Raw genomic sequence first — 26,471 nt, forward strand, 5'->3', positions numbered from 1 at the left:
CGTCTAATTTCTCCGAAAAAAGTCGCAAAAACACGTCGCTAAGTAATATTTTAACAAGAAGCATAAGTGCTGGGGGCAACAAAAATCTGAGTCGAAGACGAGGTCTTAGATGCTACACCCTGTACATGCATGCGCCCAAATTGAACGTTTTTAAATATGATCAAAACTCTATAGTAAGTGAGATGTAAACATGATACGTTTCTCTAATATGTGACTTATACATGGCATTTAGAAATTAAAGCCAAAGAAAAATCCACATTTTTTAAATTAAAAGTAATTAAGAGTTTATCGAGAGCTAAAATTGAAGGAAATTTGCGTGTGGCGGACATATTCTTGATAACATCTTAGAGAAGAAACGAGAGATTTACATCTTATTTTCCCCTCAACTGTTTGCATTTTCAGCGGTCATGTTACTGGGGGGAAACAAATGATTACTTCACTTTACCATCATTGTTTATCACTCCTCTCTCTTTCCTTTTCTAAGGATCAAATAGATTGATCTTAAAAATGCACAGCAAAAAAATATCCAGATTTTGGCCACAGTTAAAAACATTTTCATTTAATCTTCTTCGTTTAGGTACCATATTTACCCCTTGTGTTAGGTAAAGTTAGTATTGTCTGTATGTGCTCTTTTAATCTAGGTTTCTGCGAATGTTACTGACTTAATCATTGACTTTTAAATACAGGATGGCCCAACGAGAAGTATACAGAGGGCTTTTAGGGTATTAAATTTAGAAATTTCAAAAAATTTTTGAACACGTCAATTTTGTATTCGAGGGAGACAACTTTTGGAATACAAATCACGAACCCAAGTCTTCACCCCTCTACGTAGGGAGCTAAGATTTTAAATGGAATCCTATGGCAAATGGCACATTATTTGAAAGCCAATTTAATCGTGATTACTAATCTGCTTTGATTTTTAAATTCTATTGATCTATTGATTCGCATTTGAAATGGTTTTTTCTAAAAAAAACCAAAACAAATGCGATCTAAGTCACCTTTATTAAAATTTTATTTTGACGCTTTTTGTTTGTTAAACTTAAGTGAACCTGTCAGTTCTTCGAAACGAATCAATAGAATTTAAAAAGCAAAGCAGATTAGTAATCACGATTAAATTGGCTTTCAAATAATGTGCCATTTACCATAGGATTCCATTTAAAATTTTAGGGGTTAAGCTCCCTACGTAGAGGGGTGAAGACTTGGGTTCGTAATTTGCATTCCAAAAGTTGTCCCCCTCGAATACAAAATTGACGCGTTTGAGGATTTTTCGAAATTTCTAAATTTAATACCTTAAAAGCCCTCTGTATACTTCTCGTTGGGCCACTCTGTATTAATTCATGATAAGTGTTAATGTTGATTACTAACGTTCTACCAAGTGAATCATTAAGCTAGCTATTATAGTTTGTATTTCGTGCAATATTTACTGACATGTAAATGCTATGTAATTACAAAATTAATTAATCTATTTTCTTTTTTTTCAGCTGCTACCACAACACATAACAAGACGTCCCAGATGAACTACGAAAATGAAGCACCAAGAAATTCTTATGCCAATACGCTTATTTAAACAAATACGTTTCAAATAATCCTTCTATTTATATAAAATGTTTAAACTAAAAATGCGTGTATACATGTTCCAGTTACTAAAACATTTAGATATTAACAGTAGTCGAAATCCTAGATAAAAAATAATTGCGATCGTAAACAATGTCATCGGTAGACAACAATAGATATATTGTACAAGTGTATGTTGGGGCGTTATCTGCCCTGTACGAGGCACTTTCGGTCGAAGCTAGTAAGCAGACGACTTCTGAAGAAATAGTGTCTTGTATTGTGGAGAGATTATCGCTGAGTGAAAGTCCAGGTGGTACGTATGAGTTGGCAGAGGTCGTCGGTGATGCATTCGGACGCGAGTGCAAGGAAAGAAGTTTGGGACCTTCGGAGAGTCCCGTGCAAGTGATGATGTTGTGGCCAAAAAATAGAATAGATCATTCGTCTTACCGATTCTACCTAAGGGAAAAAGTGAACGATTACGTCTGGTCCGATAATTTCACAATGGATCCCCAGTTGATAAAAGACTATTTCCATCGCTTTCTCTACCAGCCGAAAGATAGAGAATATCCAGATTTGTGCCAGTTACCGGATTTGAACGAACAAACGCTTCTCGACAATTTACGAGCTAGGTTTATGGCTGGTCACATCTACACGTATGTAGGGTCTATTCTTATAGCAGTCAATCCTTTCAAGTTTTATCCAATTTACAATCCAAAGTATGTTAAGCTATATCAAAATCGCAGACTGGGTCCAAATCTACCTCCTCATATTTTTGCCGTTGCCGACACAGCTTACTATTGTATGTTAAAGGACCGTAAAAATCAGTGTATAGTTATAAGTGGAGAAAGTGGGTCCGGTAAAACGGAAAGCACAAACTTCTTATTACATCACTTGACGGCTCTTAGTCAAAAGGGTTCGCACGGTAGTGGTGTCGAACAAACTATTCTAAGTGCCGGTCCGGTTTTGGAGGCGTTCGGTAATGCGAAAACTGCTCACAACAATAATTCCAGTCGATTCGGAAAATTCATTCAAGTTAATTACAAAGAAAACGGGATGGTACACGGAGCCGTTGTCCAAAAGTATTTATTAGAGAAATCGAGAATCTGTTCGCAGGGATACAATGAACGCAATTATCACGTGTTTTACTATCTACTCGAAGGAGCAAACGAACAGGAACGTAAGATTCTGCACTTAAAACCTGCAGACCAATACAACTACCTTAACAAAAGCGGATGTTTAGCTCTCGACAACGTAGATGAAAGTTACGAGTTTTCCAGGCTCAAGCAGTCAATGGAAATGGTCGGGTTTACCGCCGAAAAACAAAGGCGCTTGTTTTCGGTTCTGTCGGCTGTCCTTTTACTTGGCAATGTACAATTTCAACCACGTAAAGCGGCTTATCATCACGACGAAGCGGTCGGCGTTAAAAATCCGGAAGTAGTGCTTTTGATTTCGGAACTTTTGCGTGTAAAACAGGAGACTTTACTGCAGGCGTTGACCTCGAAAAGGGCGAGAGCATCGGGTGAAACTTTAGTTATTAATTATCGATTGCCCGAGGCGATAGCCAGTCGCGATGCGATGGCTAAATGTTTGTACGGGGCCTTGTTCGATTGGATTGTACTGCAAGTGAATCACGCGCTGCTCTCCAAGAAGGACAGTTTACGGGAACATCAGGGAAATTCCATAGGGGTCTTGGATATATTCGGTTTTGAGGATTTCGGGTTGTGTAATAGCTTCGAACAGTTATGCATAAATTACGCCAACGAACATTTACAATATTATTTTAACCAGCATGTATTTAAATACGAGCAAGAGGAATATAAGAGAGAAGGCATACGATGGAATAATATTGACTTTATGGATAATACTGGGTGTCTGCAGTTAATTGAAGGGAAGCCTAATGGAGTATTATGTATACTAGATGATCAGTGCAAGTAAGTAATTTTTTTTAAAGAAAAAATTCTCCTTTTGAGAAGTATGTCATTTAATTTTGGATTTTGCTTCTGTTTTATTTAAAGACTATGAATAGGAACACAAACACAACATTCGGTTGATAAAAGATGGGAAGTAGTTTAATCTCATGACTAGATAAAGGCTTCCTGACATTTTTTCTTGGTAATTAAAATAGAACTATTATTTTTAAATTATTTATTTTAAAGACAATAGGTATCAGATTACTTTATTAAGTAATAAACTAATTAGGATTGATTGATACTTCTTTCTTAATCTACAGTAGGTATGCATTCTGTATATACTGAGTTTTCAATTTACATTGGACATTATCGAGTTTGAGACAGGAGAACATTGTTGTAGATCTGTAGTTCATTTTCCAAAGCAGCATGACTCATGAGGTCTTGTTATCTTGAAAACTTGTTACATTATGTTATAATGTAATATATTATACCTACAGTGCGCGCTACAGTGTGTTCAAGATAAGAATGAAAAGTATGGGGAAATCGGAAACCATAAGAGATACACAGTTGGTTAAAGTAAAAAAAGTTGTGTATTTTAGTACTTAGTAAAATGATGTTTTAAAAATTCGAAAATTCCGATCAGTTCTGAAGATATTTGAAAAAAAAACTGAAATTAACTATATTCGTTCCCATTAGCTTTCTAGCTCGAGGCTTCCTCAAACTGAATACGTTATAAGTAAGCTTAGCTCATCGTATTATCTGTTATATATTAATATACCTTTAAATTACTTATTCATTTTCATAAAAACCGACACAAATTTAACAAAGTAAGTCAAATTCACGATCACAACACCAGAGGATCAAATCTCAATTCCACAACATCAACATTCATTTTATAAAAAATCTTCATTTTACACAGGTTCAGTATTACTTATTATTTTAATAATCTACCTGAAACTCTAAAAAAAATGAACCACCTCCTTTTCAAAAATAGTACGAAAAAGATATTACTATATATATCTCTAATAACTCTAATCAAAACTGGATGCACCTGAGTTGTTTGTCCACAAATTTAATACTGTCCATATATACATATACGTATTATGTTTGTGATTTGACGTTTTGGTAATTATTACAATTTTTTGAATTAAAAGATTATTATTATCAAACTTTTTTTTCTCCGTCGGTTTCTTCAAGGAGGAGACACCTTAATTTGTTGGTTCGCATTTACAAGTTGCGCAATATATGAAAATGTTGGTTGCATATGCTGCAGGATATACCTATTCGGCGATCATTACATTTGTTAAAGACTGTACATGTATATACAATGTGTCCAAAATAAGGATGTCTATCATGGGGATTTCCATCACTTTTTCATTTTCTAGAAAATTTGTGCGAGGTAGTATCGCACGATTAGAACGTTGTGCGCCAGTGCATTATCCTGTTCAAACCAACAGTATGTACTTTTTTTTACGGTCCCTATAAATGGATAAAGATGATGATTATTTTTCTGAAACGAAACATTATATTGAAATCCTCGTCAACGGTGTCTTGTAGAGCTCAAAAAGTGGCAATGAGAAAGTGTTTTCCTTTTTTTGTATCTCTTTAAATAGCATCAGAAAAAAATTAAAAACCAAATTTCAGTTTTTTTTTGCACATTTTCAGAATACTAATAATAATAAATTTTTGTTATTCATCGATAAGTGACCATGTAGAGTAGATCAAAAACAATTACAATACAGGCACATTATTAACAATGAAACATTATTTAGGATTCTAACATTGATTAAAAATTCAACAATAATCAATAACGCATTTTAAAGCTTCCATTTATAGGTGGTGATAAATACAGTTGTACTCGCAGTTGTAATAGTGTAGCCACTGTGTAAAATAATAAGAGGTGTATGGACTCTATTTTTAGTACAAAGACAAAAGGCGTTTTTTCGCGTTGACCAGTTCAAATGACCATTGAACGTGGTCAAGAATTTCCTGTTTTCGCGCTCCCGGTCAAAGAATTTCTAGCCTCTACAAGGGTCTCGCAAGATTTACCCGTTCATAACCAGGTTCCGCCGCTTGAAGGCGAGCGGTTATTTTTGCAATTATGTTTAAAATTACTTTATTGGATGATGAAACTAATAAAGCATATACCCATACAAGTTGATAACTTTGTATGCAATCATCAGAGTACAAGCCAGACTAGAAATGTTCTTCTCTCTGCATCAGTAAGGTCGTGACCGCTTCATGCTGAGAGTTCTCAAATAATCGCTACATACTACTACGCCCACCAAGATCATCGTCACTTAATGCAGCAATTATGTACCCAAGATATTCTGCGTTTATCTTATGTACTGCGAATTGTGGTTATGTTAAATGACCAACAACTCAAAACTGTTTTCGCGCTTTGTTCAAATGACCGTGAATTTGTATTGACCAAATCATAACCAAGCGTCACGCAGAATTGTTCAACTAGGTCAACGCGAAAAAACGCCTATAGTGAATCTAGTTTACACATGTAAAAAAACGGCAAACTTCAGCTCAGTGTATCACACTTCAACTAGTGAAATCTTATGGAGTTTTCTTACGAAAATGAGGAGTCTATGCAACAAAACCTAAAATACAAAGACAAAGTACTACCCGAGGTACTACCGCATGACGTCATCATCCGGCAGCACCCAAGAAACGTTGTATTACGGGATTTGTGTAGTTATTCATGTTTAAAATCGATTTAATGTAGTTTTGGCGATCAATATGCAGATCCAACTTTACAAAAAATAACAGCACAAATTTATAAAAAAAACAAAAACAATTTAAATGGTTAATTCTGTCCATGGTGAAAGAGCGATTCTGACAAAATACACTCGCACATACATGTCTATGCATTTTAGTCTAGATTATTATCTGCCGTCTATTTTGTGCATTCTCAGATAGCAAGATGTACTGTCAATAAATTATATCAGGTAATGCATCATTCAATTATCATTGAATTTTTCTACAGCTCGAAATTAGATAGCGAAGTCTACATTCATTTTAAAGTACTGAGTTTTCTCTTATTACCCTTACTTAACCGCCCATTTTTTTTGCCACAGTAATTTTCAATTAGTGTATTGGAAATACTACTCAGTAAAATATCAACAATGGTTTTTACGGAGTCTGTATTACAGCCTTCAAAGTATATTAGATGTTCAGTTTAACAAGAAATTTGAAAATTAAGATGGACAAAAATGATCTTTGAGAAAAAACATTTAAAAATTCATGTTCAAAGTCATTAAGTACCTTTTGAAATATAATTATGAAATTACAACTATTTGTACTACTGGATCTCGAGAATAATGAAGGCCACCTAGATTTCAATTATTTATGAGGTTAAAGTTATCTTCAACAATAAGTTCCTTCATTGTGTATTAGGGAATCTTTACAATATTCGCATTTTAATTTCTTTAAACCGATGTGACTACAATAATCCGCTAAATAGGTAATCACAGACATTTCGCCTTTTAGTTCGTCTATTTAATAATAATAATAAAACATTAGAACGTTCTCATTTCAAATTATTTCACATATTTTCGAGATTGAAAAATTTTTTTTGAAACTGGGTTTTGAGTGAGGCCGCCATCTTGAATTTTTTTAAATGGCAACATTGGTCATTTGATACACGTCATTAGAAAGCTCTTTCTTACTACCTTAAACATGTATATGGTGTTAAATATTAAATACTTTTTTAAGCAACGTAAGGAAATACTACATACAAATACTTTAAAAAATATTTAAATTTTTTGAAAAGTATTTAAATACCATAAAAGGATTCTAAAACTTCAAATAAGTGACCCAAACCCTGTAGTTATGGTTTGTTTCATTCTATCTATTGTATTACATGAAAAATAAGTTTTTTCTCCATTATTTTATAATGGGCTCATCCCGCCTTCATTTTTTATTTCTGATCCACAAAGTACATTAAAAATAAAAAGACCCGTGTGTCCTCAATTTTTATTTGCGAGTAAAACAAACCCAAAATAAATTATTGAAAAGCTGTGTTTTTAGTCCGAATTCGAAACGCTTCAGACTAAATACGTCACAAACCTACAACCAATCACGTAGAAGTGAGCTGGCAACCTTACGCGAGGGTCTGACGTTTGTCACATTTGACGTTTTGAGAGGGATGTTTAACTGCATCTAGCACGAAAGTGACAAGTGCCTGTGACAGATGACGCAAGTTATAAATGCCATCCTCCTGCAATATTGCCAAGTCGTTATGTCAGCTGATTGGTCGGGCTTATTACGTTACAGAGCCCGCCACAATCATATCGTTTTGAATAAACCTTTAAAACCGCACATGTTCATTATTTTTTTACTAATCAGCCTCTATGTTTAAATAAACTTTTACTGTCCAAAAAAATGTTTTATGGTTTCAGGTACACGCTTATTCAATTAGAACTGCGGAATTCAACTACACTGTAAACCCCCATTTAACACCATACATATTTGTGGTAATAAGAAAGAGAAAAAATAAGGTTTCTAATCACTTGTAGCATGACCCATGTTGACATTAAAAAAATTCAAGATGGCGGTCGCACTCAAACACTGTATATAAGGAAATGTTTTAACCTCAAAATTTGCGAAATAATTTCAAATGGAGACGTTCTAACGGTTTTAGCATGACAGCTTTGGCTGCATCTTTAATGGCGGACTCTGTATAAATTGATGACTGGGAAAGAAAAGATATTTTATGGTTATGTTATTGTACAATTCATCGACATATAATAAATGCGCGTGTTAATGATAAGTGTGGATACTGCAGGTGATAGAGAAGGGAAAACTAAGAGAGTAAGCTGTCTCTTACGGTTACACATCTAATTGGTTTTTTCAATTTAATTTGAATGGGATCACGATCGCTTCTGTTGAAAAAAACAATCAGATGTGTAACCATAAGAGACAGCTTGCCCTCTTAGTTTTCCCTCCTCTCTCACCTGCAGTGTCCATGCTTAGCATTGGCACACGCAGTCCATTTATTATTTGTCGATGGTAGGTACAACTGAACAAAACTGATAAGATTGTTAGTACTGAAAACTGCAACAAAAAAATTGCTGTAAACCCTTTCTACTTGTTGCAATGCATATTGCTGAAATAAAAATTGCGGCAATTTTTATTGCATGTGAACAGGATTTAAGAAAATACCAACTTTATGCAACACCTCATTGCAACCACAACAATGTAGCTTTTGGGCAGGTTCTGCAAATAATTTGTGAAATTTTGAATTTGAACTGCGGTTGTGCCTGCCCATGTCTGATCCGAAATCTCACCGCTGCACTGTATAGATGTACAAACCCTGTTATGGTTTTGTAGGATATGCAATAAGAAAAAAGTTTCCCAAATGTTTACATTTAAGCAAAACCAATTGCATCAGGGAAATTGAAAAGCTCAATGCTTTGATGTAGGGGAACTGAGTTTTGAGTTCTTCCTTTATTAGTTATCATTTCCAACAAGAGGCAGTGTATGAAGGTCTTGCACGAGATTTTAATCCAGTAACTTTCCAAAAATCTGGTTCATTTATCAATTTTGTTTAACGTTGGAAAGGGGAGGGGTTCATAACAGCGAATATCTTGAGAATTTATGAAAATGGGGGGATAGTAATATGAAATCAGCACTCATTGGTTGGGAACTATGTGCTTTAAAAGTTTTTGTTCTTAAATGAAAAATATTAATTATGCAGTTTTTATAGCAGAAGTCATATAAATCATTATACAATTTCTGAAAATTTCGAATTTAATTTAGGCGTTAGAGCCTAGGTTCTCACATCGTTTTCATGGAAACAATATTGTTTTCGGTTCTGAACTGCATTTTATTTCGTGCTCCGTGTCCTTTTATTTAATGGGAATGACAGATGCGCAATCATTTGTTTCACTTTATTTACCCATGCCGTTAAAGTGATCACTTTATCTACCCCTACAATTAAAAAGACACTAATTCAAACTTATTAAAATGTCAATCTAACATCTGCTATAAAATAAACTAATTTCATGCATGATTCTAAGGTTGTTAATAAGCTATGTATTTATTTTTTTAGTTATCTATATCATTTTTTGTTTTAGTTTTCCAGGTGCATCGAACGAAACTCTCCTACAGAAATTTAACTCTGTTCACAAAGACAATAACTGGTACCAGAAACCACAGAAAAGGGAAGCGGCATTTATCGTGGTTCATTATGCTGGCAAAGTAAAATATCAAGTGACCGAAATGCGGGAGAAAAATTTAGATTTAATGCGACAAGATATCGTAAGTGTTCTTAAGAACAGCTCTATGGCGTTCGTTCGAGAGCTGGTTGGAGCCGATCCCGTTGCCGTTTTTCGTTGGGCTATTGTTAGAGCATTTTTTCGTGCCTATTTTGCGTTTCATGAAGCTGGAAGGAAGCATAGGCAAAATCGCGTCGATGGAAATAAAAATAATGTACAGCAGCGTTATCGAAATCATGCACCGAATGAAAATCTTATCAGGTATCGACCCATTTCTTTTACTATTTTTATTCATTATTTATTCCCAAATTTTTGAAATGTGGGAATAAATAAAATATCCTGTTAGAATTCAGTTAAGTGCTTATTCTTTGACAACGGACCTCATAATTATTGTGCTTCATCAAGCAACTGTAAGACAAAATTTTATTAATTTAGTGATTAAAATCAATATATCAGTTTTGTCATACAGTTCTCTAATCGTTAAGTTATGTAACTTATACATTATGTTCATTCGTAGCCATCTAGTGACAGTATCTGCTGTGAACCTCACGGTAAACAGAATTGCGTAAGTGATTAACAGTTGAATCTTTTACCGATGTTAATCACTAGTTCCTCATATCATTTATTAGTTTATTCTACAAACTTTCAAACTAAGAACGTAGACAACTTGTGTTTTCGTGTCTACATACAAATCAGAGAAATATCATACATCTTGCATGGTTGTTATTTACCCCTTGTCGATTTTTATGCATGAAATAACTGTTGTGTATTATTCTAACAAAAATCAGTATCACTCGTAAGTTAGTAACACTCAAATTAATAAATATTCGCAGCAAGCAACGAAATACTGTAACTTATAACCGACTGGGCCGTAACAACGAATGCGAAGTTCCTAACAGTAATAATAATAACAATAATAGATTATCGTGGCCCCAGTTCTATCAACGAAACAGAAATAATATCGGCACAGGTTATAATAAGTCTTACGAAGACGATCGAAGGCGAAAAGATTCCTCCGGAGGTAGTCCTCATGCAGCTGCTCTTGAAAGGGTTCTTTGTCCCGATGAAGCGAGAGTTATGCAAAGAGCTAATCAAATTGTGATGTATGTATTTATTTTATTACCATAGACTTCAGGTGATGGGCTTTCTGGTGGTGGTGGTGGTTGTTAATCACAATGAAATGAAAGTAGATATTTGCATAAGAATTACAAAATTTTTAGGGTTTCATTGTAGCCAGAATAAAAAATATTATAAGAACTGTCTAAAAAGAATTCAATCTTTCAGTTTCCAGTAAATACAGAATATTTCAAAACATTTAGCTTAAACATTAAAAACCAGGAAAATCTATTGAAACTTGTGTTTCAACAACAAAGTCATCACGATACAACAGTTGATTGTTGATGACAATAGCTTTCAGTTGTCAAAATATCTTGAAGAAATTTGTTTCTTATGTTTTAGGCGTTTGTACAGATTCATTTGTAATAATTACCCTTTCCCTATTAAATTAAACATCTTTCGAGTTTCAAAATAAAGTAAAATGTTGCATGTTTTATGTAGTGGGTAAAAACAAAGTAGATAATGTCACTGCTATTTAATGATTGGCTCTCAACACTGTTGATGCTACAAATAAATTGTTAAATTCTTATAACAGTATAAAGACAGTAGCCATATGCTCCATGTCCGCCATGTTCTTTCCTAATTTTTCATGGAACTGGCCATTAGGAAACACTATTGTATGACAACACGGTCTCTATAGAGCGACTATCAACTGGGATAACTAACAGCGCCATCTGCATTGTGGATCTATTTATCAGCGTCACATGCAATTAAGATAGGACGACAAAAAATTGCAGTCAAAAGTAAAATAAATAGTACTTTATTTGCGATGTTTATTTAACCAAAAGCTTCCAACGATTTAATTTAATGAGAAGTAATTGAGATATTGAATATTGATGCTCAGGTGTAAATTTATATTGATGTTATTCATTCTAGTACATAGCTTGTGTCGGAGACAGAAGAAATGAATTCTGGTTAAAAACCACTAATATAGAATTATCAAGTGCTTCTTTGCTGGGGTATTATACTCCTGATGCTATGTTTGCCCTAAAAGCGTTTAGTGGTAATACTCATTGTGAGAAATAACCTTCGAACTTAGAGTATGGAATACTTCCCAGGAAAGGAAAGTTTGACTATCTTTTCCAAAAAAGTTGGTATCAGTACAGAAGAATTCTGTTACCTTTCCCCAAAGCAAAGATCGTACTACACTAGATAGACAATGCCTGTGTACATTTTACTCGCTCTGAATTTGTCTTTCAGAATAAGTCCACAGAGGCAATTTTTTTATCAATACAGACTACGAAGACGTGCGGAATGGTAAAGCACAGTTATAGAATCAAAATATATATTAATGAAGTGCAGCAAATCTAAAAAAAAATCATCCTGAATTCAATCTGTACAGAATTCTGAAGAACGTAATTCGTGATGTTTATCAAAAGCCATGAGCCCCAGAGTTAAGAAAAACTACAACCTACCTTAATCTACAGTGATATTCATTAAGAAGTAGACATAGGTATATTTACGTGTATTGTTTTTCCCTGTGTCAACTTTTAAATGACAAAATTCCTTCTCAAGGGCGCCTAATTTTATGCAACCAAAATAAGTCTAAAACAAACAAAGATCTAGCTAACTGTATAAAAAGTTGATATTGGTATAGTGCTTAAGGAGCGTAGGATATTTATTTTCTGTGAAGCCAAAGCAACAATTAGCTACAAATACTTACTCTTTTTATTCAAGCTGTACGTCTTATGGTTAGGAGTGAAATATGAAAACATTGTGTACCGATTGTTGCAATACCAATAGTTCTTTGGGGAGTAGTTTCTTGTAGTTTTCTTGATGTTCAGTTTTTATGTGTATAGGGTGTTAATAATGATATTTGGGTGTTATTGCAATATTAGTGGTAAAATCAGATTAATTACCACAAAAAGGTGGATGCGGTCGATTCCACGATAGCGCGTGTGCTCACGTAAATCCGTAAAGGGGGGGACTGAAGGGTTAATATGACAGCTAGATCTTTATTTGTTTTAAGAAGGTATTTTGGTTGTATAAAATCAGCCGGCCTTCAGAAGAGATTTTGTCATTTAAAAGTAGACATAGGCAAAAACAATATACGTAAATCCCTCTGTTTACTTCTTAATAAATATCACAGTATACAGAGTAGTGCGTGGGTGGAAGATTGCGAATTTATTAACGCACATATTTAAAATTCACTGTCGGAGTATGTTGAAGGCTTATAACCTAAAAATAATTTGACCAGGGTAATTTATATCAAACTTGCATTTTTAAAAATAGAACGTTCTGTATATTACTGCATATTTTAATTCATTAATCAATTTTAGTGTGACCTGTACGACAGGAAAATAGATCAGGCATCTTAAAGTTACAAACTGTGTTAATCTGCAGTAAATTAAAATTGCAAGGCTGACCAAAAAACCCAATAAAATGGGATTTTCAAAATGTAATCATTAATTGCAACATTATTGTTTTATGTAGTTTTTCTTTTGGTCAACCAAATAAAAAAGACACCATCTTCAGATTTAATCAATAAGTGAGAATATGCCTAGAAATTCCATTGTGACCGGATATCAGAATCTCGAATTTAAAATCAACACAGAATTCATTCGGAGAGGCCAACATCAATATCTTCAAAAAAATGTTGAAGTATGTACTTTAAACGCAAAATTAAAAACGACATTATAAAATGTATTAATATTATAAAAATGTCTGAAGGCAAATTTCTTTTGATTTAATATAGGTAGTTAGCTACTAATTTTAAAATATTATTATTAATTTAAAATCCCAAAATGTGTAATTTTTTACATTTATTTATTCGCTCAAAAGATATTAACATATCATTGATTGCATCATACCCAAAATGTGTAAGCAAACACTTGTCTGCACTTTGAAATTAAGCAATTAAAGTTGCTGTGGTTTCTGTTTTATCAGTAAAACCAGTAAAAGATGAATTACATACATACAGGGTGTCAATTTTAAAACTTGCAGTCGGCCAAATTTTCCAAACTACAGAAGATATCGAAAATTGCGCAAAACCGTTTCGGGGGTATCGAGGGGGAACCCTTCCTTAACTCCCTAGCCCTCCCCCTCTTCAAAAATCCTAAATGGCAACTCCATACTTGTGACACATCGTTGGAAACCTACTAAAAAATGCTTTCCAGCTGGTACCAATAAACTCAATATTCATTAAGACAATTTAACAAAAATTTAATAATAAACAAATAAAAATTAAGCCATGTCTATGTTCAAGATTTGGTCGCTAAATTCGAAGAAACGGGATCTGTTATCAACCTGGTTATCAATAAAAAAAAAAGCAATCAAGGTTGGTTAATGAAGCAGCTCAGGTTGAAGTTCTTGGCCAATTTGCCATAAATCCCTCAATGTCAACGTTTAGTTTTTTTTGTTAATTAAAAATTTTTGTTAAATTGTCTTAATGAATATTGACTGCAAGTTTTAAAATTGACACCCAGTATACTAGCGAAGGGGGGCATGGATATGATGAATTGCTGACCTGGGCTACGATAATAGCCACTCCTTGAAACCTTTTATGAAATTTTAAACTGGCGTGCTTGAGCTAAAATGAAAGGGCATTGTGTTATAAATCGAATGTCCAAGTTTATTTTGAAAGTATACAAATCTTCCATTCTTTTCAACTTCAAAGACAATTACGAGATTTCAAAATATAAACATTGGTAAAGTTAAATTTCTAAAAATGATATATACCGGATCAATTCCAAATTTAAAAAAACAAAATCCATTTTTAAATAAAAATCATAGGAAATTACAAAAAAAAATTTATATTAAAATATTCTGATATTGATAATAGTTTTATTCATTAATTTCTAAAAACGAGTTCTAAATTTTGTCGATGAACTGTTGTATTTTGAATTCCATTTTTAAATGTAGAACTGCCAATCAATAAAGACATTTATTATTATTATTAAAATAAAAGAACCAGTAGGTTGGATGAAATTCATTGAAAATTTCTAAAATTTGAATATTTCTAATATGAATTTCAAATTCTGGAAAAAGGTATATCAAACAGAAATTAGTTTGTAGAGGGGCCCAAAAGTCTCAAAATGACTCTTTTTTTTTAATTTTTTCTCTGCGACCATAAATCAAAACAATGTAACTAATGGTTTTACCTTTCAGTATACATTTTCTGATTTTTTAAATTTTTTTTTGAAAATTTTCGTCTTGTACGAAAACTGTTAGAAAAGACAAGATTCGTTTTGGATCGGTTATTTTATAATGGAAAAATACTTCCAAAATCGTCACAATAAGAAACCTCATTCAAGGGGTTTGCCATCTTTCAGAAATTTTTTTCATAATCGGTATCAAAAAACCTAGGTAAGCTGATATTTCTGATTTTCTGTGTTATGTCAATTAAAGAAGAAAAAAATTTTGGTACTTTTGGGGATTTAGATACCAAGTGAAACATTTCTGACCGTTGGTTTAGTTTCCACCCAATTTTTTGTTTGACATACTTCGTGTAACACCCTGTGTAGGCTTTGTGTGTTCCCCAAAGCTTTGTTATTAATGGTGAGGTTTAAATAGAAGCATTATCTTTCTGTGCAGGCAGATTAATAAAATAACACAACATATCTTATTTATTTTTATAATAGCGTCATTTATACAGGCTGTATCAAAAGACAAATAAAGGTGTTTCTTACATTATTCGGAAATAATTGCTGTTTTTTCTAATGAAAAAAAAAATGTAAATTGTATGTTTACTGTTGTTAACCTGGGTATGTCTTCTTCTGTTGTTAATTATAAATTCTATTGTGGTTACACAAGGTATTTAACTCTATTGAAGCATGGGTGTTTTGCATGTCTGTTGGCTCTCCGTTATTTCATCTTACAACTTTCATTTGTTTCCTTTTCTTTAGGAAGAACAAGTCGTTTAGACCGCGCGAACGAGGAAAAAAAGGATTGAAAAACTTGCAGTCTGTTAAAACATTAGCGGGACGAACCGGTATCACTGCGGCCAATCAAAGCCAGTTGGGTAAAGCGAGAAAACAACCTTTAACTGTAGCTGCCCAATTTCAACAGTCGCTTCACTCGCTCATGGACACACTTAATCAAGCGAATCCTTTCTTCATACGATGCATCAAGTCCAACGGTAACAAGATACCGAACGAGTTCGATGAAGAAACTGTACAGAGGCAATTGCGGTATACAGGAATGCTGGAAACCGTTAGAATTCGGCAAGCCGGCTTTAACGTTAGACTAACGTACGATGAATTTATACAATTGTATAGGATTTTATTACCGAAAGGCTTATTAAGTTCGCAAAATGACGTTAGAAACTTTTTGCTCACTTTAAATTTAAACAGAGATAACTATCAGTTAGGCACCACAAAAGTATTCTTGAGAGAATCGGAAAAGTATAAATTAGACTGCAAGCTGCATCAGCAAATTATGGCCAGCATTGTTACATTACAACGATGGTTTAGAGCGTGTTTGGAAAGGCGACGATTTTTGAGGATACGAAACGCAGTCGTCACGATACAGTCGTATTGTAGGATGTATTTAGTTCAAAGATACGTTAAAATGCAAATGGCCGCGTTAAAAATACAAAAGGTCTGGAGGGGTTATAAAGCAAGGTCGTGGATGCAAAAACTTCAAACTGCAATTGTTATCTTCCAAGCACACATACGGGGATTTGTAGCTCGGAAGGCGTATACACATCTTAAGGAACTATCGAAAAACAAAAAACCGGTAAGTAGAATTATACAGTAGATAGAACTAATAAAAGTTATGTTAAACATGAGGGAAATAACGCAAGGTTAGGTTATTAGTTAGTGGTTCCCATGAGGGTTGGAACTTTTTTTTATTTTGTTAAAGCTTTCCCCGACGTGTTGGTCTGTAAATTTGTTACTCTGGCTGGAATGTGCGGGTAACCCATATTTGCCTGACATTATTGCCAGCAAGTTAGCTTGGCTTTTGGATACAATCTGGAACTAATCCAGAATTCACCTCCTAAGTGATTTTAATCATATCTGGGTTTTCCCAATAGTTATCACAGTTATCAATTATCACTAATACAATCAAGGTACAGAACTGGAATATACATTTTGACTACAGCGACGACCCAGCGACTGTTCTTTGTTTGCTATAGAACACCATCCACCTATTACGGTTGGTATTTAGAAGGGCGTGTGAGATTGTCGCTCTCTAGTCCGGGAAATAGAGACTGAAAATGCAAAACGAGAAGTAGTTACAATTTTTTTGCATGTCATCGAAGAATATCTGGTGGTTAAGAATCCAAGTTTTCAACCTCCCACCCCTTGTGCTTCCCCGTACCACCCTTAAAACCAAAGAAATTTGGTTGGTTTTTAAGTTTTTCAATCATATCTTTTTTTAGGTTCACTTTACAAAGAAATGTTGTTATCAGAAATTGCAGACTATAAAATTCTACACAACTTTGATATACACTACTTTTTCGTGAAATGTTTATTAAAAACGGTATAGGGCTTCAGAGTTGCTTATATTTTTAAGAATTCTAAAATTTGTATGTAGATGTTTTAACCAAATTTTATACTTTATCTCTATAATTAAGAGTTTTATGAGAAAATATCTTGAACTTATTGTGGTATAAATCCCCCTACGCTGCATCCTTACCAAAGGGGATAATATACCTTTGAAAAAAAAAAATTATCTCATTTTAGTTCAGCTTCATCCTTCAAATCTTTTATCACCCCCCCACCCCCAACCGCGATAGGAATAGATATTTAAAGAGGAATAGAAAACATGTGCAATAAGCGTTGTACTCTCTGACTAACTTAACAATCCCCACAAGAGGGTTTAAATATCTATTCCCTACCACGCGGGGGGGGGGGGGGAAACTGAACTGAAGGGAGACCATTTTTTAATTTTCAAAAGTATATTAGAAAGCGCTACAATCTCACAATAATTCAAATATCCTCACTAGCAAGGATTGCAAGTTTCATTATTTTGCATCCCCTTTGGTAAAGGTGCAGGGTAGAGGGATTTATACCACAATAAATTCAAGATATTTTCTCATAAAACTCTTAATTATAGAGATAAAGTATGAAATTTGGTTAAAACATCTACATAGAAATTTCAGAATTCTTAAAAATATAACCAACTCTCGAGCTCCATATCTTTTTTAATACACATTTCACAAAAAAGTAGTGCATATCAAAGTTGTGTAGAATTTTTTGGTCTACAATTTCTGATAACAATATTATTTTCTAAAGTGAACCATTAAAAAGACATGATTGAAAAACTAAGAAACCAACCAAATTTCAGGGGTTTTGGGGGTGATACGGGGGAAGCACAAGGAGTGGGAGGTCGAAAACTTAGATTCTTAACCATCAGATGACTGTCTATGACATGCAAAAGAAATTGGAACTACTTCTCATTTTGCAAGTTAAAACCCTCTATTCCCTGGACTACTATTTTTGATGAACAGGCCTGTTTCAGGTGAACAGATCCCTGCTTCGTGTGTGAATTCCATGCCTACCTAATTTTTGTTATCCGTTTTATTACTTATTTTAAAAAAAAACAATTGGAAAGCAGAAGATTATTATTCTCATTCAATCTCGGACCCAGAATTTTTCCACAGTCGAGTGCCGGAATACCTACTGACAAAAAGAGACAAGTAGGGTGTCAATTTCCGACTAAACGTATTTTTCCTAGGTTAGTTGACCACATTTCAAAGCAATATAGATAAAAAAAATAAAAAATGAAAAAAAATTGACTATCTTGACAAGTGGGGGGGGGGGGGGGGCTTTGGGTTTGTTGTTTTAATTTGTGTAGGTAACATTAAACACCATTCTGTTTAATTTTCATGTCATTCTGTTTGTTGTTCCTTGGCATTTGAAGAGGACAAAATGCTCCCTCTCCTCTACCGACTTTCTAGTGCAATGGTAGAGCGTTGGGCTATAAAGCTGGACGTCGGGTGTTCGAACCTGGACCCTAAATTTTAATTCCTAATTTTCCTTTTATCAATTGCAAACTGCACACAGACAAGGCTCAACATTTTTGTCTACTCCAACTTGACTTGTTACAATAGGGTGACAGGGTATTTACGCAAAATCAGACAAATTTGCCTTTGTTTTGGACCCAGTCTCAGTGCAGCTTCCGGAACCAGAACAATAGGTTTTATTCAGGATTTTTTATGGATGTGATACAAAGGAGGTGAATTCAATTGCGCCACAAACCTTTTTGTAGTAGGTTTTTTTATTGGGCTTAGCAATCAGTTGTTTTGAATAGTTTACCCAACTTGGATACGGTTATTCTCATAATACTTTTGGATGGTAGTATTGATTGCGTCCTGATTTTTTTTCTCAAGCGTTTTTTGACTGCAATTATAAAATGCACATGATCTTAAACTAGACCAACCATAACGTTGCAAAATGTACATGTTTTGTATATAAAATTTGATTGAAAAATGGAAAGAATTCAAAACCCTACTTCCCAAAATGTGGGTAGCTATTTTGTATTAAACGATAATTCAAATTTTCAGGCAATTAAGACGTTACCTATGAGACTGAAAATAGAACATAGTGGTAGTACAGATGAAGCATTTAATAGTAAAGAATCTAGTCAAGAGGAACTAGAAATAGATAGGTTATATCCGGAGCAACGTTTGCAGGATTCGGATGAGTAAGTATTGCACTAGGTTGAGTTGAGGTTACATTCACTTTATAATCGTAGGAGTAGTGGAATACAAGAAGATGGTGAGTTAGAGTCGGTTCAAGCGAAACAAAGTTTAAGATCTACTCAATCGCTGCCAACCGTTGCCACAGTTAAGACACCTCACATCTGCATTCTTCAGTATCCTCAAAATAATAGGTAAGAGTTCTTTATTCTTTATTTTTTTAACAAAAAAGTAACACACTCTTTCTTTAGGCTGGAATATATAAAGCAAGAAGGTGTGAAGGATACTATTTCTTTAAAACCAAAAGTTAGTAAAGCACACAAGACAATCGATCTGTCCGATTTAGATTATTTACCTCAACGAAAAGGCAGTGGCGATTCATTGGATTCTCAAAGAAGTTTAGAATCTCAACAAAGTTCCGATTCACATTCCAGTGTAACAGTTAGGGAAGCAAAAACTAATAAGCACATCTCGCACGACGTGTCAATCTTACAGAAACAGGAACAGTGGTCTTCTACAAGTACGCGTAGCGAAACCGATTCCGAATGTGGTATTACACAATCGGCTCCCCCGGTTATCGGCGATAGACATTCCGTTTATGACGAATTTCCAGAAAACGAAGACGTATGGCACAAACGAAGTGATTATGAATCTCCGCATAAAATGCAATTGTCCAGGTCTTCCCCGAAGTATCGCCTGATCTCTGATGTAATGAGCCGTTCGCATACAGCTCTGAAACGAGAATGTAGGTACGGAAATGAGAATGTCAGAGGCGCGCTCGACGGGTTAATAAGTTTGCCGCCTGTACGCCGTCAAGCTCGGGATAATGATTATTCCACTCGCAATTCAAAATTGAGACAGAATGATTTAGAAAACCAGGCAACGAACGAGTTTCTAGCAGGATGTGATCGAGCGCCTAGTAAAGCTGAGGAAATACTTGGTAAGCCTGAGGCTCCTTTGCGGTCCGTTCGTAAACCACGGCGTGATCTCGTGCGAAGTTTAGGTGAGGAGGTTACAGACAGCGCGAGTTTAGACAAGAATTTCGTTTTGCGGACAATCGATGAGAGCAATGCGATCCATGCCGATAATAAACAGAGCTGGTTAAGTAAAGATGGCGAAAGTTCTTTGAAATTGCTGCACAGTGAAGCCGAATGGGGCAGAGCGCTTAGTAAACAGTCGCTAACGCCGAAACGCCAAAGATCTAGTTTTGCATCATTGGATTTGCGAAGAAGAAATAGTGATCCTGCTACAAAGATAAGTTTAATTATTGGTCATCCGTCCAATATTGAAGGTAGTCCACTTGGAAAATCGTCTCCGGGGACCGAATTAGAATGGAAAAGCGACAACACCTTCACTATGGCTGGCCATTCGTTTAGTAAAATAAAGAAGTTGATAAAAGAAGATCGTTGCGCATTTTGCAACGAGCAGATGGACGCGTTTATTACTCAAGGACACAAGTGCGCGCATTGTAAAAAACTGTTTCATACCAAGTGTATTCAAAATAAGAGCGTATTACAGATGCCATGTAACGGAACTTCTAGTGAAAGTGCAAAACCGGGTAGAAGAAAACATCGAAAACATTCCAGAACACCGTACGACGCTAACAAGAGAGCAGAAGCAAGTAAATTCAGTTTAACCGGCACGTCCGAATTCACAGACAGGGCGGACCAAATCATTTCCGACGTGAGGGAGCTACAGTTAATGCAAGATTTCATTACGAGCAAAATATGTCAAATAGAAGGTCAGGTTGGCGAAAACCCCAGTGAGGTCGATAGGGTTTTTAAACAGGCTCTTCGAGAGTTCAAGGACAACTTGGTACAGTTCTACAGTACCGCCAATAAACACGGATTCGAGGGGTTGAGCATCAAGTATAAGGATCTCATTACAAATTTTATGCAAGCCATGGAAACCGTTTGCCAGAGGGAGCACAAGGATGAAGATTTTCCTGTTATAATGGGCGTCAATGCCTTTCGAGGTTTTATGAATGAATTCATGTCGTCGAGGACAGAAGCCGAAAAACCTAGCAAGACTAAGCGGAAAAAGGAAAAGAAAAGAAAAGGGGACGAGCCTATTAAATTTGCGGGGCATCGTTTTGTTTTGACAATCATTAATATTCCGACGGCGTGCGAGATTTGTAACTCTTTTTTTATGTGGCCCATCGAGCGTGGTTTAGTGTGTCAATCTTGTAAGCTTACGTGTCATAAAAAGTGTTATACTAAAGCGTTAGGGAATTGCGTAAAAGACTCGAATTTGAATGCTCAAGGTGATACTCGGAAGGTTTTTGGGGTGCCGCTCACATCACTATTAACCGAAGATAACAAAATTCCTGTAGTAATAGAGAGGTTAATCACTACAATAGAAGTGTACGGCATGTACACTGAGGGTATTTATAGAAAATCTGGGGTTAGTTCAAAAGTGAGAGAACTAAAGACGAAAATGGAGGAGAATCAAAAGGAGGTTAATTTTGAAAATTATCAGGTTCACGTGTTAGCGTCGGTTTTAAAGAGTTTTTTGAGGGAGATGCCCGAACCGTTGCTAACATTTGAATGTTACGAAAATTTTATAACCGCCGCCAACTTGACTGAGATTCAGGATCGTGTATCCACCCTTTACGATATTTTAAAAAAATTGCCAAAGCCTAATTACGATTTAATGGAAAGGCTGATATTCCATTTGTCGCGTGTGGCTCTCCACGAAGAGGTTAATAGAATGAGTGCGGCCTCGTTGGCTATCGTTTTCGCTCCTTGCATTTTAAGGACCAACAAAGTGGTGCCCGCCCAAGATAGTTTGCACGATATATCCAGCCAAACCCAGTGTATCGAAACTATAATAAAAGAACAATTGAGAAAAGTGCGTAGTACCCTTGACGATATCGACACTTTGGATACGGCGTGTCAAGCGGCCACAAATCGATTGTCATCCTTAAGGAGTTCAAAAGTGTTCACCCCAGAAGAAATGTTACCCGTCAGTCAAACCTCACAGCAAGCGGACGACGAAGAAGCTTTATTAGTGGATCACATCGAAGAAATACAAAAAGAAAAAGAGCATTTGACTTCCACTCTTCCAGTATTGACCCATGCGACTTCGGACGATGATATGTTGTCGACCGATGTTGACGGGGAAGGTAGTTTAGACGATATATCGTGCGTTCCTGACCAAAAAAGAGTTAAAGGACCTATAATTCGGACTGTTTCTGGCGGTGAACCGAGACCACCCAGATTAAAACGACAGTCATCTTCCGATGTTAGTGTAAAAGTAGTGGATGAATGTGAAGATGCACCAATAATGGTATAATATAGTTGTGTAATATATATATACATATAAATAGTGTAACATACAGGATTTGGCAGGTAATAATGTATACTGCTTTATTAATGTACATATGATAAGTGTGATACCTTACTTAATCTGCTACCTTCTGTATATTATTTTCGTAACTTTTTACACTACACTATAATGTAGCGAATATAGGAATGAAATCCATGACATTTGAAGTCAATAGAAATATTTATATGATTACAAGGTCTTTAAAAGTTGAATGTGATTAGCAGGGTAATTTATTTACTAATGATGTTATATTTGCTATAAATCTTGTTCATTCTGGCATATTTTCCCCTGTACTTTTTTTATTCATAGAGTCTCGCTATGAGAAATCCATAAATCTGACTTGGATTGACCGTAATTTCAAAATTTGCCCGAAATTGCCAAATTATTTAATTCTGTCTCGATTATTTTTCATCGCACTATTGCCGAGAGTATTTATTAGCTTTTCGATCTGAGTTTACATCCAATTGAAATCATTCTTATCGAATCTCAGTTTTATACCAATTTCATTCATTAATTGTTTATATACAGGGTGTCCATTCGCGCCTCGCCGTATGGTGACCAGTTATTAAGAGATACGGGTGTTAGTTACATTGGAACACAGTTGTTACAAACCCTGCATAACGTTAAGTTACTGCACCAACATTAAGCGCTTTCATTTTACAGTCTGTGGCATTAAGCTGTACATTTTTCTTTAACCAAATTCTTTTGCTCGCACCCTTCGGTGTAAATTGGCTTCCTATTAAGTTAGGAGAATGAGGCGAACACTACAGTCATTACCTTTTATTATTGAATGACCAGAATAAACAAGCGATTTAAGTTGGCTCATACTTAAATACTTTCAGTTAAAATACTCGAGACTCCATTTTACTTCTTGAAGAATTCGGTGATTGACGCCAGTCGGCGGTTAAGGAATAAAAAGGTTTCTCATTTACATTCTCATAGTAGATATTTATTATAACTAATTACTTAATATTTATTAAAAATATATTTACATTTTATGATAAAGTCATATCATTGTTATCTACTATCGTAATGTTTGAAGTGATATAATTTTAATGTAACTGTAAGAACAGATTTTACTATGTGCGGTAACGCTCTTATAATAATAGGAATATAATGATTGTACCGCCGTTTTCGATGTGTTATATTCCAAAAAGGCTCTGTTATATTGTAAACTAGTTGAAAAGTAGAACTTTATATTTTCCGTTAACTTTTTTCTACACGATTTAATTCTCACGCTATAGTGGGAGATGAAAAACGATTTATTATAAGCAATATACATTTTTTTAATTATGAGGTGACTCGCCAATATAAATTACCGCATTATTTCTAAAAGGCTAGTTATTCGTATTGTCACTTCGTGTTATAACTTTATTGTGTAAAGGTGTTTTATGTTGTTACTGAAAACTGTTATCGCGATACTTTGTTACGGTAAGACGATCCAAATGAAAACTCACTTAACCAATTCGATTATAGTTAATTAAGATTCCTTTTTAGTTCACTAACCATTCTATCTGTTCGCATTTATTGAGTATCCATTTAGATATTTTGTACATTGACGTTTTGATTTATTTTTAGACTAGATTATATTTTATTTTTTTTTTATAAAAGACAAGAATCAAAAGTGCAATTTGTCACAACTTATTTATTATGCCCATTTTGAAATTAATATTTTTAAGCCGAAGGACTGCATTCCTGTATAAAACGAACAATTGTTTATTTTTTGTATAAATATTTTATGCATTCTTTCAAGTGATCTATCGCTACTGTATGGCAGACATATAAACTGACTGAATTAAAATTAAATAACCGATTGTTAATCTTTATTACAGCATTAAACAAACTGTTGTCGTAATCTAATTAGTTTGACCAATTAATTAGTTGACTCTTGCTGTAGGAAACTTATAGATCAGGGTTTGAAACTACTAGAACTAACCCTGGTGTTGGTGTGACAAAAGCTATGATATCACCACAGATATTAAATTAAAGATGTTTACCAGGGTATAGGAATGTCAGGCGTCCCGATTTAGGCGGAACAGTTGCTTTTATAATTTATATCAATTAAAAAATCAATATCTTCCCATATTCCATAATACAGTCTAATTAGACTCCAGCTTATCGATCTGACATTTTGAGTCGAATTACGCGTGTATATACATATTGTATCACGTCACGCTTGGCCCTTAGGTGGGACACAAAAATCCCGATTTACGTATTAACCTTACAATCGCATTTGTACTTATAATAGTGGATTATTATAGTGCAATCTATTCCAATGGCATTTGTGTTTAGTGTTGAAGCTGTCAAACAAGTGAGAACCAGCCTAACAACCAAAGCTTATATGCATACAATGCCTAATCTCCACTGACTATTTTTATGCACTCTATGCAAACACCACAACCATCACAAATATATGTCGACCCACCGTATAAATTGGTACATTATACGCCAAAACTATGGGAAACAACATCAGTTACGTCAGATTGCAGAGAAGCTCACGAAATCAAAAACTGGCAAAACGATAAAGATACTCAGTCAGCTATAATACCCCCAAATGACTTCCAGGACAACCACAAACCAAGGGAAAAAGACTAAACAACAGCTTCCTGAAAGAGAGCACTCCTGCAAACCAAAATGTTGCAACACACAAGTGTTTCCAATCATTCACAACTAGGCTTGTCTCACAGTGGAAGCGTTTACGCGCGAACTGAAATACGCATGTTAAAGTCAGAAATTGTACGTCCGTGTACGCACAAATCGCATTCGCACATTAGCTGCGTATCCATCATTAGCTGAGCAACTGTTCACAAACAATCGTCTACAACCTGTGAATTCGCATAAAAATCCCAACAAAATGGGATCGGTTCGCACGCACGTATACGGACGATTTATTAATCGCTAATGTGCGAAGGTCCATTTGAAATCGTACGTTTGAATAGTTCGTCCATAAACGTACGAATCCCAGTTCGCGCGTAAACGCTTCCACTGTGAGACAAGCCCTACAAACAACAACGAAGAAATTTTGTTGACATTTTAAAAACACTCCTAGTTAAGGCAAACCTATCGCATATACGGTGCGATCAAAAATGAGTTGCTGTCGAGTCACCTTTGGAATTTTTGTTTACATGGGAAATCGTACTTAACTTGAACTTCCAAAGGCGACTTGACAGCAAACTCATTTTTGATCACCCGTTAGTAAAAATTATAATACCAACTCTTATTTATGGAGATATTTCTTTGAAATTTTAACCTAGCAGCATAGATGCCTCTCTAGAAAAATAGCGCACATATAGCTATTGCCTTTTGGGAAATACTGATCAATGAATAATTAGTTAGCACGAGAACGCCGAGCTTTGTTAAGTTTCATGTACATACTTGCACACGTCATATTTGTACTGGCTCGGATATTCTATCTAAATGTGACTACGAAGACGCCGATACAAAAATCGTCCTACATGTCCTACACGCATTGCATAAGGAAGCAGTACCGGTATTAGTAAAAAAGGTGCGCAAATGTCGTTAGTTTTTTTAATCCACCATTATAATCATGTTGACAGTATTTCCGAAGGATGTACAGTTTCTATTTCTTTTGGTACCTACCGGAAAGAATACAAAAATAATTGACGCTAAACAAGTGGGCTGCCTTTGAGGGCCTAATTGTAGCCGGACACTCTGCCTTTCGATGGCTCTTACCGGACTGCTTTTAAATGCATGGAAAGAAAAGTCCTGAAATACTTACTACCACCCAGCGCC

General features: G+C 35.0%; 1 protein-coding gene across 3 annotated transcripts; it reads left to right on the forward strand.

Annotated features, from left to right (window-relative positions):
* The first annotated feature begins 1,466 nt into the window (after positions 1-1,466).
* On the forward strand, positions 1,467-24,573 carry LOC116165002 (unconventional myosin-IXAa-like). Of its 3 annotated transcripts, none has more exons than XM_031479266.1 (7): positions 1,467-3,485; positions 9,551-9,952; positions 10,525-10,794; positions 15,652-16,483; positions 19,257-19,396; positions 19,448-19,585; positions 19,643-24,573. In XM_031479266.1, the coding sequence occupies exons 1-7, from the start codon at positions 1,708-1,710 to the stop codon at positions 22,683-22,685; spliced, it is 6,603 nt and encodes a 2,200-aa protein (XP_031335126.1). In that variant the 5' UTR covers positions 1,467-1,707; the 3' UTR covers positions 22,686-24,573. The 3 variants fall into 3 exon arrangements, with proteins under 3 accessions (XP_031335126.1, XP_031335127.1, XP_031335128.1); XM_031479267.1 differs by lacking the exon at positions 10,525-10,794 and adding an exon at positions 10,209-10,256 and having other exon boundaries at positions 1,482-3,485; XM_031479268.1 differs by lacking the exon at positions 10,525-10,794 and having other exon boundaries at positions 1,482-3,485.
* The last annotated feature ends 1,898 nt before the right edge of the window (positions 24,574-26,471 follow it).

This window comes from Photinus pyralis, unplaced genomic scaffold, assembly GCF_008802855.1.
Source record: "Photinus pyralis isolate 1611_PpyrPB1 unplaced genomic scaffold, Ppyr1.3 Ppyr1.4_LG2, whole genome shotgun sequence".
NCBI classification, from domain to species: Eukaryota; Metazoa; Arthropoda; class Insecta; order Coleoptera; family Lampyridae; genus Photinus; species Photinus pyralis.